Raw genomic sequence first — 17,778 nt, 5'->3', positions numbered from 1 at the left:
CCTGTGCGCACCGTGCTTGTCGTGTTTAACTGTGTATGCTTAAATTGGTTTGTTATCATGTTTCATGTTTGTAGTTTTTCAGTAAATGGTTGAAATAAAGAACATGGACCATGTAGACTTATTGCAGTTATATGGTTGAATTACGTGGGTATTTTCAAGAAATAGACAGAGCCACAGCTCCCCAAACTAACAACCTTTGAATTACGATGCTCTGCATTATACAGTATGCTCAGTATGCCTAAAAATGTGCTATACTGTACGTCTTCTATCATGGACTGACTGTCTTGACACAATTTGAAACCTTGGCCTTACACTAGAAGGATTTCATTTCAAAGTGCTGGATAGCCAGCTATAGTCATCACTCATAACTGTTCATCTGTCAACATTTCAAAAACATATAATCCTTGTCTCAAAGATGATCTCTTTATTGTATTTTAAGATGATGCATGTCTTAAAGAAGCTGTGACTAACCCTCATGTTTCATTATTTGTAAAATCAGATGTGACAGTTTTTTTTATACATTCGTAACAAATAACACTCCTGGTGGTTTTGTCTGGTGATGCTATTATTTATTTTCTCAACTGACATATTGGAGATTTGAAATATGTTGTTTTTGGCACTACAACACACTAAAATAAAACATAGTATATCCAGACTACACTCTAAACTCCAGCTGAAAGACATTGAACTTTAATACATTAGTAAGTAAAAAAAAAAAAATCCTATCTGCTCTTCCCAAACATTGACAGGAAATCACGAGCAAAACAGTCCAAGGGCATGAGAGAGCTTCTTCGTCATCCACATGCTATGTCATTAATTTCAACGTTTCCATAGCAGGCTGTGCTTTCCTGGCACAGATGAGTATGCGATGTGCATGTGGGGGATATGCAGACAGGAAAGACTTTACGAATGATACGTTTATTCCCTCTCAAGCACGTCAGTTTTTAACAGCCGTAAATGTTTATGCGTAGATACTGATGACTCACAGCTTCAGTCTTCAGTAAATTTCAATTTACTGTTGTAATTTTCTGTTTGAAAAATATGGCTGCAGAGCTTGACTGTGTGCTGGAGCTACTGTGTATGAATATTAAACACAACCAGTATTATTGTCTCTGCTTCTGGGTTGATCTTGATTTATTATGTGTTGCAGTGAAATGGTTTTCCGTGCTCCTGATAAAGACTGGAGATAAATACAAATGCACTGCTAACGCTGCAAATTTAAGACAGGTTTATTTCAGGCAGTTTTACAAATATGGTTGTCACCAAGTGCTTTACAGAAAACTAACGACACAAACACAGATATAAACACGGATAAACAAAACAATGTGCTTATAATTATGTACTTGATGGCTGTCGCAATAAAAAGAGAGAGAATGTGGGAACTCCTGAGACCAGTGCAATTTCTTTTGAGGCGCGTCCTGGAATTAGTTACAGTGACTCCAGTGTCCAATGTGTTGTCAGGTATTGCACAACTTTTCACTTCAAGTCTAAGCAAGTGAACTATGCTAGATGGTGACCTCAAAACAGTTAAAGGAAGTTAAATTTAACTATTCGCCCTATCTGATTTCCTTAAACAAGGTCAGGTCAACGCTGAAACAAGTTTCTGCCCTGGATTCTGTTCCAAAAGTTTGGGCAGGGTTCATTCACATTCATCACATACTGAACAAAGAAAAGAAAAAAAAAGATGAGCTCAATCTAAAACCTGAGCCTACCATAGTTTTTGTTGATTTTGTTAATAGTGAAGAGAGATAATAGTGAAGAGTGGAACGATACACAAATCAATTCACTTCACAAAACATCAGTACATTTAATAAATATGAACATTTACTGAAAATATGGTGTTGCCACAAGTGGGGTACCATAAACCATTTGTGCTACAATCTAATGTGAAATCCAATCAAGTTTTTAGAAAGAAAGAAAGAAAGAAAGAAAGAAAGAAAGAAAGAAAGAAAGAAAGAAAGAAAGAAAGAAAGAAGAAGAGAAAAATTAGGTCTTAGTTCATTAGAAATGCTTTTGTTGAGCCACAGTCTTTATTACATATCACAGAACAACTGCAGCTTCTTCATGTTCCCTATAAATGTCACTTCCCTCAAAGCTGGAATGAGTCAAACCTGTGCCATCTTATAGAGGGGAGTCAGTTCAACATGTATGAATGCGTCCAAACAACATATGATCCTCTAACAGCAATTTAAGACCCCTCAGAGAAACATAAACCTCCTCATATCTTCAGATCGTCTATTCTAGTCTTGTTGTTGCTGTGTTTGGCACTGCGGCCAGGCCTGGCCTGCGTAGGTGACCCAGGGGCTGATCCTGCTCCCTTCTTTCCTTTCAGGTCACATTCCTCTGGCTTGCTGCTGCTCCTTTCCACCGCCAAGTTGTCTTTATTCTGTTTGTAAGCCGCCTTGCTGTGGTATGGGTGGAACGATGAGTCTGTGCCCTCGGACAGAGGGGAGAGGTTGTAGCTGGGGACGGGAGGGTAGGCAGCCTGGACTTGGTGGTGCCCGTGGAAGTAGTCGTCATAACTTGGCGCAAAGGGCACAGCGGTATCACTGGGCTCCTCGGAAATGCTCCCGGTTGACTGTTCACCTCTCCTGAAGATGATGCCCTGACGGCACTTGGTGAAGCCCAGGTGGTAGATTTCTATGAGGTTGAGCAAAAGAGACACGCTGGCCACCCCCAGCATGAAGATGATGAAGATGGTTTTCTCTGTGGGACGGGATATGTAGCAATTTACCACATTGGGGCAGGGCGGTCTATCACATGTGTACATGGGCCTCAGCTCAAAGCCGTATAAGAGGTATTGAGCCACAATGAAGCCCACCTCAAACAGGGTTTTAAAGATCACATTAAAGACATATGTGCGCAAGAGCTCCCCCTGCAGGCGCACTCTGCCCTTCTCGTCCCTCACCAGAGCCTTTTTGTGGTGACCATCCACAATGAGGGCCTGTTTGTCCGAGTGATGCGCATGTTCCCTCTCCCTCTCTTTCTCCTTCTCTCTGTGCTTTTCCTCCATCCGCACCAGATGGAGGATGTGCCCCAGGTAGATCAGCGTAGGCGTGGACACAAAGATGATCTGCAGCACCCAAAAGCGGACGTGGGAGATGGGGAAAGTGATGTCATAGCAGACATTCTCGCAACCGGGCTGCTTGGTGTCACAGGTGAAGCCCGACTGCTCGTCGCCCCACACCTTCTCTGTCGCAGCACTCAGGATCAGGATGCGGAAGATGAACAGGACGGTGAGCCACACCTTCCCCACCACGGTGGAGTGCTCCTGGGCTTTTTCGAGAAGTTTTCCTAGCAGGTTCCAGTCCCCCATGGCTGTGTGAGCTCAGACCTGGGACTACACAAGCATTGAGAAAGAGCTCAAATACAAAAACACTTCATTTGATTTTCCATGATCAAAATAAAAGTGGTCTCGGAGTCAAAGTAAGCTGCCGTGTAACTAACAAAGTTTACTCTATTTGTTAAAATGTCTTACCAAGTTCAGCAGAGCTCAGACCAAAGGAGTCTCTAGGGAGCCAAGTTACTAATGTTCAACCGGGGGACTCTGCTGCCGAGCAGGTAGTGGCCTTTAACGTGTGGACGCAGACAGGATTATATTTACTTTAGGAGGGTATATATTTGGCAAGTGTGGACAGGGGAGGAAGGCAGTTCCAGTCATGATACTGCAGCTCCTGGCCTTCATGACCTGAGCCATGGCAACCTGATCCACACGAAGTGAAATCAAACCCCAGGCAGATGTGGAAGGAGTGCGTATTAGAAACATTTGAGTAATGTCGGTACTGTCAGTTCCTGCAACACATTATGTTATAAATATATTCTGCTTTTGATGGATGTACTATACAGTGGCATGACACCAGATTCTGCATATGCCGCTGTGAGGGAGAATGAATTCTGATAGCTACTGAAATGTGGCAGGTGAATTGATGTTTCAGGAGCCGCAACTAAAAATCTGTCTAGTCTTTTAACAACTATATTGGGTTGTAATTTTAACAAAAGTATTTTTTCCAGTATTAAACCTCTCAGAATATGTAATCTTGCTATCAATCTGCTGATAATGATATGACAAACATTGCTAGAAAAAAATAAAGAATGGTTTTCTCAAGTGTGGAAACAAGGAACTTCTAGTATCATGTTCCCACACAACACAGCTGTAAACAAACTACAGCCTTTGGCCACAACATGTACCTTAAGTTGTCTAAAGTTTATGTCTAACCTGAAAGAGCAAATACTTCAACCCACACAGACGACTAAAGAATCACACAGAAAGTCATATTTACTGGTTAAACTCACCTTGTCAGCTTATACATCCCCTGTGGTGAAGCACTACATGTCTTTGAGGGTCCATTAGGCCGCCCTGCTTCGCTGACAGGCCTCAGTGCAAAGCTGATCTTCGGGCCCCCGGCAATGCCCTTGAATGGACAGGAAAAGTGGACTCCTGCTAGCTACAACCTCGGCTCACACCAGCAAACCCACTGACTCAGTCTTCTGTCTTCAAATACAGCTCAGGCAGGAATCAGGATCCAGGCCCTGGGGTCCTCTACTGACCACAACACACACACACACACACACACACCGGATGCGCTCTCAACCATGTCTGGCCTGCCCTCCCTCAAACCCCGACACCTCCCACCCCCATGGTTAAATTTGGCACAGGGTAAACTCTCTAATATAAACTATTAGAGCCCCTCGACTCGCTTGTTACAATGAGTGACAGGGCAGTTGGCCAATGGTGTTGTCTGGTAAGTCTGTCTGGCCACAAGACCACAAGTGCTCCTGGGGTCTAAATATAGCACGAGGGTCTCTCCTATCATTGGGCATTGAGGGGGGTGATTTGGAGACGAGTTGCCATTTGCATCCTCACACAGTTACAGGAAGGAGGTAAGTCAATACAAAAAAAAGTTCAGTTTCAAAATATCAATGACATGAGCCCCACTTGTGGATACTAAAATGGAAAATGCTGCTTATATATACTTTCCTTTAAAAGAGTTCATGATTTTATCAATTCCCTTCAACCCATTCAAAAGAAAGCCAAGGGAAAAAAAAACAATCAGTTGGATGAAGTGCATTTGTCAAATTATCAGGCAATTTATTTCTTTATATTACATAATGTACACACACTATAGAGTTTCGACCCATTGTATATTTTATCTGGATTGTTTACCTGGATGTAAACTGATAATATGTACATTTAGGCATATGAACATAAGAGTTTTTGTATGCATTACAGTGTGTATAAAAACAGGTTAACTTCATGACATACCAGCGTATGGGACATTACATTTTCAGGACCAGAGAGATACTGAATAATATACTATGCAGGGTAATGTTAAGGAAAGCAGGTGCCATCTGTCAAAGAGTGATGGGTCTCTGTTAAAAAAAAAGTAGGTCAACCTCAAACATTTATCAGAGCCAACTGGAAAATAACTTCAGACAGAAGCTGCAACGAAGTAAGTAGGTGGTATTTACAACTGCATACAACGTTATACAAATCTACAGACATATGTACAGTACTGGGATTTACAATATTCTAAAAGTGACCCAGCAGACAAGTGAAGAAGAGGAATGAACAACTGTAATTTTGCCATTTCATGAGTTGAACATAATGTGATATCTTCCAACAGTACCTGAAAAAAAGCCCAGGAAGGTTTACTGACATGTCAAAGTGAGGGCTTGACTTTACCTTACTTTTGGGATGTAGATAATTCTGATTAAAAGTGTTAAAAAGTCAGAATGTGTTTGAGGGAAAATTGTACTTCAAATTAATTTTCTCTCCTTGTTACATTGGCTATATAATATCTAATGGCAGTTATCCACAACTGGACAAAATTTCAAAACTTTCTTTGGTTTTCTAGCACCAACTGTTATATCTCCAGAGCAGAATGCTAATTTACATAATAGTTATTACTGTCTGCCCATAGTTAATCATATTCACTGACAATAATCCAAGCATTCTACCACTGGATCAAAGAAATGGTACTGTTCCTTATAGTCATTTCACTCACATAAATACACTTCTCTCCAATACTTTGCACTAGCTTTTAGACTGGATTAAATATGATACATAGTAGTATTATTTTTTATCTAAATGAAAAAGTCAACTTTCCTATCCAGCATTTTAATCTCTACAGTAATCTCTGCTTCTTTTCAAGATCAAGCCATTGTTTTTTGCACATTTTGATCAATTTACTAGAAATCACATATACTTAACATTACAGCTTTTAACAGTTAATCTTGTAAGTGTTTTTTACCTTTTGGAATTTTTTGTGCTCTCCAGGCTGCCAGCCATGTCCTTTCATTTCAGTCTGGTATGGAAATCTATTCACGAAGACTTAATGCAACATCCTTAAGATAGTTTATTCATCTTTTTTGTTGTCAAAGCTTCATTTTTGTTGTAAAAGAAGCCATGGCATGGAAGAATTTGAAAAATTTGTTGGATGGTGCATTCGTGTGCTAATGAGAAACTGATATCCAAAAACTACAGTCGGTTTCCAAATAGCAGCCTTTATAATGCAAAAAATAAAAATTAAAAATATTCATGTTAAACATCTCATATGTATTTTATGTTTGTATTTTGGCTTTGGTTTACCTATGCGATAGCTCATAGATACAACTATTTTGGCTATCTCAGCTTCAAACAAGTACACAAACCTGCCACACTTGCAGGATTTCATCAAATCCACACATTAAAGTGAACTGTCACAAAACAACTATAAAACTTTGACAAAAATAAATGGAAGCGTGATCATACTCATGGTTTGTTTAGCTCAAGCAATCATCCCACCTTGGCAACTTGGCAGCTTTTCATACTGAAATGCACAAAAGTTGCTTCAAATTCCGAAAAAACAGACAAAATCTAACAAATTAAGGTAACTGACAATACCGTCAATCATGTTTGATTTGTAGTAAATGAGCTGAAACATGCAAAAATATTGGTATTGGCCATTAACCTTCGCCACTGGCTCCAAATAGTTTAGACAAGTTCCAACAGCAACTAACACTTGTGTCAGTAAAACCGATAAAGAAAAAAAAGATGAATCGATAAGCGATTGATACAATACATAAATAAATGGTCTACATGTTGATGCTGACAATGATCAAATATACAGTATATGTAACATTAATGCAACATGCTCCATTGGACGTGTGATTATTGTTGATTAGTTTAAAGGGAAATGGAAAGGCAAAGTCTCAGAAAGCAGAACACCTCTCACCCTTCTCAGGTGGGTTCTTTTTGGTCACAGTGAATTTAGACTTGAGAGAATGGTCTGCTATCAGCTGATTGATTTCATTTTGCCTATAAGAAGACAATCTTTGACTTATCCAAGCTACTTTGGACTCATCTTCAGAGCCTCGTAAGCACCGTTTGCAGGCCCTGCCTATGAGGTACACCACCTCGGCCAGATTAAGCAGCACACACACCCCAGACACTGCCAGCATGAACACAGTAAATATGGTCTTTTCTGTCGGCCTGGAGACAAAACAGTCCACTGTGTTGGGGCAAGGGTATGAGTCACACTTCACCAAACGCACCATCTTAAAGTCAGGATAGATCAAGTAGAAGATGTAGAGAAAAGCCACCTCAAAGATGATTCTGAAGATGATACTGATCATGTATGTCCACCAAAGAGCTCCGGTGATCTGAAACTTCTGGTTCTTGATGTGTTCCAGGTCCTTGGGGCTGCCACGGCCCGACCTCTTCAAGATCTTCTTGTCGATATGGCGGCGGTGGGCAACATGCATGGCCACCAGCAAGGCGGGGGTGGAGACCAGGATGAGTTGGAGCGCCCACAGGCGGATGTGCGAGATGGGGAAGAACTGGTCATAACACACACTGTTACAGCCAGGCTGTTGGGTGTTGCAGGTGAAGCCAGACTTCTCATCTCCCCAAACACTCTCGGCAGCAACAACCAGGACCAGAATACGGAAGATGAAGATGACCGAGAGCCAGATGCGTCCGATGCCAGTAGAGTGCCTGTTTACGCCGCTGATCACGGCATAAAAGGTCCCCCAGTTCATTTTCGCCTCCAGGTCTGCACAAAAAAGGATAAATATTCAGTTATGGTTACATGGATGTAGGTAACGCTATCTCTCTAGCTCAAGGGCAATTTTTATTCATTAATGTAGATATAGGTAGATATAAGTAAATTTTATTGAAAAGAAAACAATCCTCAAAATGCCTCAAAAGTAGAATAATCTATTTAGCTAAGGAACATGAACCTTTGCGCCCTGCATATTTACACAATCACATTTGGAGAAATGGCTTATTAAGTTAAATAACTTAGCTATAAACACTGTTGTTTTCCACAAACAACTTAGTAAAAGTCTAACTGTTGTAACATTAGTTTTTAGAGGTTTACCAGGCTCAGCCGGCGGTGCAAGCGGCGTAAGCAGCGCCGGGTCCAAAGATGACCATCTTGAGGTGTGGCCTGAGCATCAAGCTGGATTTGGCAGAGTAAGGAACAACAGACAAGAATTGCCAAGTAGCCCGTTGGCCGTATAAAAGCAGGGGCGATGGCTTACCAACATGCACCGTCACAGGACGCAACAAGTTGAAGCCAATTGCGAAACATTCACCGAGCCACGTGATCCTGTCACCCTGTATTAATACTCTACTCCCAAACTGACCTACAGTCCAGTTGCAGACAGACTGACAGACTGCCAGCAAATTTCTCCAAGGATCCAGCAAGACATCCATCTCATTATGAGAATTTTTTTAAGATGTGAGAGATCTCATTGTTTGTAAGAAAGGCTATGGACTTGACCAGACTGCCTGATGAAAACTAAAAATGGTCACACTCTTTAAAAGCTGATTCATTCAAATATGACTTACTCTAAAGGGTAATGATAATTTAAACAACATCATGCCAAGTATTTGTCGAGCCGAGGCACTGGGGCATGTCAGCCATCACTCACATAAAGTCTGACCTCACTGCACACTGAATGTTAGTAGAAAAAGAATGAAAATGACAGAACACATATTTTACCTTCAGCTCTGGTGGTACACAAAAATGTGTACAAAACAGGTGGAAATGAATGAAAATATTGTCTTTTTTAGGAAGCCAAAAGGCTGGACTGAGAACACCATGCGTTTGGAAAATGCTAATCATTCCTCCGCCACTAGCCACTGCCCTGCACCGTAGCAGTCATATGCTCTTATATAAACTATTTACATACAATGGCAGCCTTTATTGGGCTGCAACAAGACTCTTTAGAATTCAGATCAAACGCCTCGATTTCCGCCTACCCCGGGCAAAAGAAGGAATCTGTGTGGACACAAAAGGCCTCAGCCTGCCACATTATTTATTGTGCTTGGCAGGGCAGGGAAGTGAAGGAAGCTTTTGACCTGAGCCACTGTCATTGAGAGCACAGAGTCACTCATAGGTTTGCAGATTCATGCAGGAAATATAGAAGCTTTTCAACTGTTACAAACACTAATGGAATGGAAAATGAAAGTCAGTCTAATTGAAAAGATAATTTATATGCAGGATTTAATTCAGACCCTTTAAATTTTGTTTTCAGACACCTCAATTTTGTAACATTCAAAACACTGCATTACTGTAAACTAGGCATGTAACTGTAACTTCATCAACCAAAAGCTTTGATAAACTACAAATACAGTGTATTGTATATGAACAACAGTTTTCGACCTGATTTCTGTTTTTTGTAATCATCTTGGCCTAAACTACTTTTGATTACCAAGTACCTTTCAATAAAACTTACTTCCAATGTTTTGATGATCTAATCATGAGTTGATGACATATCATATTTCATGATATGCAAAGGAAAAATATCCATCCATTTGATTTAACCCAAATGTTCAGTTACCTACATTTATCTCTGCCATCTGCTATATTATACAAGTCTGATTATGAATGAGCTAATACAGTATGTTAACAAATCTACATATGAACCATGATGAATGCAAACTCATTGCATAAATAATGTTTTGAAATCATTCTTTATATTTTGATTTCTCAACTTGTTCTGGTCAAACTCCTCCCTATGACAGTAGAGACAATTATTTACAGTAACAACAAACTGAATGCAAGTGAAAACACAATGTGGTCATTTGTCATGTACTATCAGATGACCTACAGCAGTTCACTGTGCCATGAGGATTTCTGCGTCACTTATGACAGATGTAGTGGGAGGGTTTGCGTGGCCTGGTAATTCTTTGAATGAACTAAACCTCATTTATTCTCTCCAAGATAAACTACACTACAATATAGAGACATGGGGCACACAGTTATAGATCTTTATTACAACAGAAATTATATATATATATATATTTTTACACACACACACAAACAAACAAAATAATAGATTTGCCATTGTGCACGAACTCGATATCAAACAAAAGCAAGATGGTTCTAAGAATGATTATTATCGAAAGAAAGATATATAAAAATGAAATAGGCGGGTAGATAATCTGACTGAACTGGCATTATCTCATGGCTGCAATAAATCAGGACCTGAGACACTTCCCTGTTCCCTGAGAAAGGAGTACAAAACTTTGTCTAAAAGTGGGAGGATACGTTTAAAATAAAACACCACAAACCACAACTTGGTATAAAATATATTCACTTTCTTATCACTGCTAAGAGTCATAACTTTCTAGACTCTAAAATAGGAATTTATATATAGAAAAGAGCAAAACAGAAATTCTCAAGTTCAAATAATGTTACAAAGCACATTAGCTTTAGACTCATGTTCACTAGACAGTTTTGTAGTTAAGAGTGCGTTGAAAGACTTAAAATACACAAAAAAGCTCATACATACTTAATGTGTACCAATGCAGTGAATGCCTTTTTAATTTTATTCAAATATCCTTGAAGTACCTTTATACTGCCAAGTGCCAAACACAGCAGTTTGTCAGTGTTTACTAAAAGTCTTTTGTATGTTCACTCATACACACATGGTCCATTGAAATTAAATAATAAATTCAAAGCTCTCATTTAAGAATCATTAGATGTCTCAGTGATTAAGATTTTGTCAGCTGTATGCAATCTGCTTTTTAATTTGACCACAACATGAGTTGTTTGTGAGACAAAGTTCTCAACAAAACAACCAGCATTTGCTGCTTTCACAGTTACTTCTTACTTTGAGTGTAGCACGAGATGAGGTATTTCTCCCAGTCAGAGTCCTGTTTTCTCATTTTAAGTTGAACAGTGCCTAAAAAGTAAAAGACAAGATTTTGAATTGCAAGGCAAGTTTATTTGTATAGCACTTTATCATATATAGGAGTAATTGAATGTGCTTAACAGAAATAAAAGAACCATAAAAATAGAAGTAAAAAGCATAAAAGAAAACAGTATAAAAAACTGATTATAAAATAGATAATATCTCAAAAAAGTGCAAGATTAAAAGATTTGATGAAGGCAAAGGAGGATATAGTAGAGCAGTTTTTAAGCTTCTTTTCAAAGCCAGTTAGGGTTAGGGCAGATTTGAACTCCATTGGGAGCTGGTTCCAGCAGTGGGCAGCATAATGGGTAAAAGCCATTTCACCCTGTTTAGCTTTAACTCTGGGCACCACTAACTGACCAGCATCCTGCAGATCTTAGAGACCTATGGGGCTCATATACATGGAACATTTCTGAAATATATTTAGGGCCCAGGTCATTTAGTGACTTATAGACAATAAGTAAAACTTTGAATTGAACTCTGTATCTGACTGGAAGCCAGTGCAAAGACCTGAGAACTGGAGTAATATGCCCTCTTGTCTTCATTTTAGAAAGAACCTGAGCAACGGCAATCTGAATGACTTGTAGCTGTCTAATGGTCTTATTGGGTAAACCAGTGAGGAGAGCATTGCAATAATGAACACAATGAAAACAATGAAGAGAGCTGCTATGGTCACACACAGGCTACACTGCCACCTGCTGTAGATGCACAATTTAGGACAAACAACGTCCAAACTGTAACTCTACTTACTTCTTTTCATAAGACCAACATTCTTCAGTTTGTTGTGTTTTGCATGTCCATTTTGGGCCAGTCTCAAAGACAGTGATGCACCCCTCCTAAAATGAACATTACAATACAATTATATGGTTAACATTTTGTGTTATTACTAGCTTTAAAACTATACTCATTATAAAAAGGTCAAGTAGTCAAACACTAGACTACTTCTTAATTCAGCATAATACCTAATTTGTACCATGACAGCCAGTAATATCAAGTAAAAAGTCCCTTTTGTCGCTACAACCAAGATTCAGATGCATCATAAAATCCTGGTGACTTGTTTATTTTGCAATTTACAATTCTTTAATTCAAAATTTACAGTTCACCGTTAGTTGACCGTTTCAAAATGAAGTACCTCATAGCTCCAAGCTTTCCCTTTTCCAAGAACAGCTCGACTGTAACTATGGGCCCCTGCGGGTAAAGTCTGGCATAGAGTGTCCTGTTGTGCACCATCGCTTTGAACCAGCCCACTGCCTCCTCAGACCAGTCTCTCCCATTCACAGGCGTCACCTGAGGGGGGGAGGAAACAGACACAAAATACCATGAACTGAGATAATTCATTTCCTTTATCAGTGAGCAATAGATAAGGCTGTGACTAATCATGTGGACAAATGCCAATAATTGAGTCTACACTCTCACAGCAGAGTGTAGTGTATTAAACATTTCCATGTATGCAAATCCTGAGAGGGATAATCTGCACGCCTGTCATGGAAAATCTGAACGTGTTCATCAATCAGGTTTGTGTGCTAGTTTACATACATGTGGAAAATTACAAAGCCAACAGTGCTACAATGTCAGCAGGAAACTGCTTACATTTGCCAGTGACACCTGTACAGCCTGAAGAGGAAGCACGGCCATTTCTGGGGTTAGCTCCTTGATGTTCAATAGTGACAGGCAGGTAGTGCCACCAAGGTCCAGCATCTTCACCTCCACCTTGATTGATGTCTCAATCCCAGCACCATCAGTGGAATTATTATCTTACATTCAAAAGACAGAGAGCACAGCAGGTTAAGCTAAAAATACAGTATGAAATTCCCAAGTGGCTACAGGAAAGCAAAGCGACGCTGCTACCATCTAGAGGTACATATTTGCAAAATCATGCTAACACACAAAACTAAACCCACCTCCACTTACACCACATATCTTCGTCACCTGAGCCCTACACCATTGTTCTTGCTTAGGGAACCAACACATTACTTGGGTTCCAATGTCTGGAATGCAGTTCTGCTCGGCATATGAACTACTGGCTTTCCAGCTGCTGCAAATAAGAGAAAAATAATGACAACCAGAAACATGTGGATTATTAAAAAAAAAGGGGGAAAAAAAATCTACAAAGAAAGCTGTAATGAACAAAAAGAGATAAGTGGCTCTTTAAGTTCTGTAAATGTGATCAGGGAATCAGTGAGGGTTGAGAAAAGCTGAGAAAAAGCAGACAAGAGATTAGAATCCATACTGAACGACTTACTCTGTGAGAAAGGCCTGCAGCTTCATGTTGGAGTCTGCGTGTTGGATGTAGAAGTTGCCTGGGCTAACAATATGAGACACCACAACTTCAGTCTCTTCAAACCTCCTGATATGGAACTCGGGAATGGTAACACTGTTGACCACTGGTGTTTTTGCACCAGCAGGATTGTTCTCTCTTTCAGGTTCTGAGCACTGGAGAGTTTGGGGTTTCAGGTAGATGTTTACACAACAGTTTTGAGCGGTTATATTTTGGCAGTCTTCATTTTTCACTGGGATGTTGTCAGAGTGTTCTTGTTTTACCTCTGTGAAGATGTCTCCAATATCCCACAATTCAGTCTTTGTTGCAACTACACATGTGTAGGTCAGAGAACCACTTGACTCCACTCTTTTTACTCTGAAGACTGGGGCTTGGTTTTCAATGTCTGCACACAACGTTTTCTGGGCTAGTCCTTCCATCACACCGTCTGTCACAACATGCCTGAATTGGAAGCTTTGTGTTTTGATGGTGGGTGACGTTGACTGTGGCGAACCTGAAGTGTGCGTGCTTTTACTCCACTGCATGACAGCGACCTCCAGTGCACCCATGTTTTTAGTTTTGGCTCTGAGGAAGTGCAGCAGCTGAGAGGATGTTTGTTTTTGGTGTTGCACCTGGACATCTTCCTCCCATCCCCAGCCTATTAGTGGGGTTATTTTCATGGGTTTAAGGTTACTGATTTCTGGGAATATAGTTTGTATTGGTGGTAGTAATAACGGTGGTCTCTCTGCATTACTCCTGGGACTCTGAATAAGGGCAGGTGGCAGAATCACAGAATCTGGTTGACCTTTCTCCTCAAAAATAACAGCTTGTTCTTTTTCTTCAGCCTTTAAATGACTGGACAAGCTTGGAGTCTGAACTGTGTTATTGTAGCTGGGTGAGATGGTGCAAATCATGTCATCCTCCTGGACCGCTGCAGGCTGGGAGATGAGGAAATGTTTCAACTGCTGAAGGGACAGTGTGGCTCCAAGCACCTGGACTGCTTTTGCTATGGAGCTTGCCATAAGCCCATTCTGCAACATGGGCCCAAATTTGAGAACATCTGTCTTCAGGAGTGGCTGAAGTTGGTTTGTTCTCACTCCATTTTTAACAGCAGGCTGGACACAAACTTGTGGCTCTGTAAAGATGAGAGAAGCAGCAAGAAAGAGTGTTTTGTTAAATTAAATTGCACTGAAAATCTTTTCCTAAATCACACCTTGGACACCTGTGTAATTCTGGCAGTAGACATGGCATTTTTAAATTTGGTAAATTTGTCTTCAACATGGATAACTGTCAGATTAGCAGCTAAAATGATATTATTACTTCTTGACTTACCAACTATTAAGTCCTTTAATAAAGCTGAGAGCTTGTCAACAGCTCCACATTTGGTATCCAAAGCCTTTGCAAGGTCACTGAACTCACAGGCGGGAAAAGATGAATTCAAGAAACTTTGGACTTCTTCATATGCCTGAGTGAAAAAAAAGGGAAAAAAACTTGCATCAAAGATTTTTTCTTTTTAGAAGTTTTTTTTGTTGAGCATATTCGTTGACAGGCAGAAAACCAGCCAGTTAACAATTTAATAATTTACCAGACAACTTGCTTAACAATTGGAAATACTACTAATCAGTAATGAATGTACGCATTTGCAGTTCTGGCAAAACTTACATGCAATTTTCAAACAACAGTGTTTTGTTTAATTAAAAAGAACTCAACTAAATTCTAATTCACCTGTGGCAGATTTGACCATGTGGTCTGTGCGCCTGCTAGCTAGCTAAAATAGTCTGCAGATGATAACATTAATTGTTAACATTACCATGTTGATGAAGCTGCGAAGTTCTTGTTCAAGAGTACTCCTGGCGTTTTCCAGCAGAAACAGCCTGTAAATCAACTGCACCTTCTGAGTGACGAAGCAGGGCTGCGGCTGGCGGGGGACAAGCTGCTGCTGAGAAGGAGTCATGGTCGACGGGGAGTAAGCGCTGCAGCTGCTGGTGCCCGGGCTCTGGCCGCGCGACTGCTGCTGGCTAATGTGGTGAGCTAGGTGTGTAGCCATTTAGCTGTGTAGGCTAACCAAAATGTGACGATGTTGTTACCTGTTAGCACTTTTGAAGGTTCTGTTTGAAGATAGTTTAATGCATCTGGGTCTGGGAAGTTATCACAGTGCAGCTATTGTCTTTTTCTGTCTCTCTGTCTTCTTGACCTCGCCGGTTTCTTCTTCCCGCCGCAGTTGTAAGTGAAAGGTTTCCTGCTCTTACTTCAGCCACAAACAGCTGGACGACGAGGGGCCGCCATGTTGGAAACTCCGGTTTGTGTCCAGCCGAAGTAGTTATCTAATTTGTTGGGAAGGTATGGTGTTACGTAAATATTAGTGGGTGTCCTGCTCTTTTTTAAAGCAGCCTCACTGGTTATGTGTCGCCTTCCAGGACTGCCCCCCTTTAAATGGATTTTGATGGGACTATTATTGGGTGGCCTTTTCCTGGTGCAGAGGGCTGGATGAAGAATAATCAAAACACCGATCTCGCGTAAACAGTGTAGGACATGAGCTGTAAATGGAGAGAAAATGTGAAGAAAATCAATATAACCTCTCCATGGGTAGCCTTTATTTCAGTATTTCTGGGTTTAATGTAGCCCACCGCTTGTTAATTATCTGAGACTGTGCATAAACAAATTAAGACTGCTTCCTACAATAATCTTAACTAGGAGCAGCCAGGCACCTCTGCTGTCATGGATGGATACCTGAATGGGCCTATGGGACACAGGCCTCATGGGCCTGATAGGGACAATGGGCCCCTAAGGCAGGTACTCTGTTTTTCTCTACAAAATACAGCTTCACGGTGCATATAAGCTACAGCAAGCCTACATTAGAATTTTGTAAGTGACAACTCAGTAGCTTTCCTGGAGTATTTTGTTTAGCATCCTATCGTAAAATTACATATCTCATAAGAAAATACATATTTTCAGCTTCCTGTGATAATATGATTATTAGGATGTCTGTATTATGGAGCATGGCACCATATCTTTTCTTGAGTGAGTCTGTATTTATATCAAGAGTATGTTGTAGAAGGAGCACAATGCGTTTGATAATAAAACTACAATTGCAGGTCAGCATATTGCTAAATAGAACATAGAGCAAAAACAGAAAACGAAAGCAGAACAAACAGCTGAGTGCTGAGATAAGTAACTATCAAGGAATGAGTTTACAGCAGAACAGATAGAACAAAGAGGATTTTATTCTGGATCAAACAAGATGTATGACTTTTGCTACATTTGAAGAAGAATATATCATGGATGTAAGATAAAAATGATGTTTTCTTAGCATCAGGTTTAATTGGGCAAGGATGGCAATCCTTTACTTGTATGGATGAGGTTTATTGGAAATACAGTTACCCTAGGGACTGACAGTGATACAAGTTTTACTGTGCTAACAGTTCATATGCTGTGCTAACAAACAAGCTGCAGCTGATATCTAAATGCCAGCTACCATTAACTGCCAAGTAGAAGAATGAATACAATTTGCTACTTGCATTCCTATGGTTTTACACATAATACTATACACACAGTGTTCTTTTCTTTGAGTGCTCTTTGTTTGAACTTGTCAAGCTGCTACTTGATCTAGTACCTAAATCTTGTGGGTGGGGCAACAAAGACATTTCCTACAGTTATATTGCTCAAGAGCTAGATTGATAGGCATCCTGGCTGTTTTGATACTAATGCTGGGATCACATGCCTGGCTCTAGCCAGTGGACAAAGTGGTAATGGGCGTAAGAATTGCAAAATGGCACTTGCTTGCATCAGTCTAAAGGAGAAAGTTGAGTCAATAGGTAAACAATAAGAGAATTGCTCAACAGGATATCCTGCAACAGTAGTTTCTCCCTGGTGCACCCAAAGCTACTTGCTCAGACTGTAATAAAATCTTCAAAATTTTCAATATCTATTCATTTCAGATGCATTTTACACTACAATGCCATAAGGCTTTTGCCTTATGGCATTTTTTAATGCAACCCCCCTCCCCCTTTTGTGTGGATCAGCAGTGTGGGATAAAATTCAAAGCTGATGCATGTGTTGTTAGTTTAACTTCATGCTAATGATCATGTGTTTCACAGAGGGGTCTCATTTCCTTGAAGTAGTGGATCCAAATTCAGTCAGATTTATTGAATGATAAAGCAGCACACACTGAATGATAATAGTCTTCTTCTACTCAAGATTTTATGGGATTCAAGTTGATCAGCTAAAAACAGACATTCACAGAAATCAAAGTTCCCCTCTGAACCTCAGTGCTTTATTTTGCTGATATGGAAATGGGTGATTCATATTCTAAAATCAAGATTGACAACATTTTCTGA

At 40.2% G+C, this 17,778-nt stretch overlaps 2 protein-coding genes across 2 annotated transcripts; both read right to left on the bottom strand.

Annotated features, from left to right (window-relative positions):
• Window positions 1-1,245: 1,245 nt before the first annotated feature.
• Window positions 1,246-4,450, bottom strand: LOC111226572 (gap junction alpha-3 protein-like). The gene is made up of 2 exons (XM_022751788.1): window positions 4,294-4,450; window positions 1,246-3,340 (listed from the first exon to the last, which is right to left on the bottom strand). The coding sequence occupies exon 2, from the start codon at window positions 3,314-3,316 to the stop codon at window positions 2,219-2,221; it is 1,098 nt and encodes a 365-aa protein (XP_022607509.1). The 5' UTR covers window positions 3,317-3,340; window positions 4,294-4,450; the 3' UTR covers window positions 1,246-2,218.
• Window positions 4,451-5,122: 672 nt separating this feature from the next.
• On the bottom strand, window positions 5,123-8,452 carry LOC111226591 (gap junction beta-1 protein-like). The gene is made up of 2 exons (XM_022751823.1): window positions 8,361-8,452; window positions 5,123-8,033 (listed from the first exon to the last, which is right to left on the bottom strand). The coding sequence occupies exon 2, from the start codon at window positions 8,017-8,019 to the stop codon at window positions 7,192-7,194; it is 828 nt and encodes a 275-aa protein (XP_022607544.1). The 5' UTR covers window positions 8,020-8,033; window positions 8,361-8,452; the 3' UTR covers window positions 5,123-7,191.
• Between the last annotated feature and the right edge of the window lie 9,326 nt (window positions 8,453-17,778).

Source organism: Seriola dumerili, unplaced genomic scaffold (genome assembly GCF_002260705.1).
Source record: "Seriola dumerili isolate Sdu_G_001 unplaced genomic scaffold, Sdu_1.0 BDQW01000161.1, whole genome shotgun sequence".
NCBI classification, from domain to species: domain Eukaryota; kingdom Metazoa; phylum Chordata; class Actinopteri; order Carangiformes; family Carangidae; genus Seriola; species Seriola dumerili.
The sequence above is the reverse complement of the archived record's forward strand: the minus strand, read 5'-3'. Positions and strand labels throughout refer to the sequence as shown.

Excerpts from the sequence above, each read along its gene's own strand:
- LOC111226591 (XM_022751823.1), bottom strand. The coding sequence starts at position 8,019 with ATGAACTGGGGGACCTTTTATGCCGTGATCAGCGGCGTAAACAGGCAC.
- LOC111226572 (XM_022751788.1), bottom strand. The coding sequence starts at position 3,316 with ATGGGGGACTGGAACCTGCTAGGAAAACTTCTCGAAAAAGCCCAGGAG.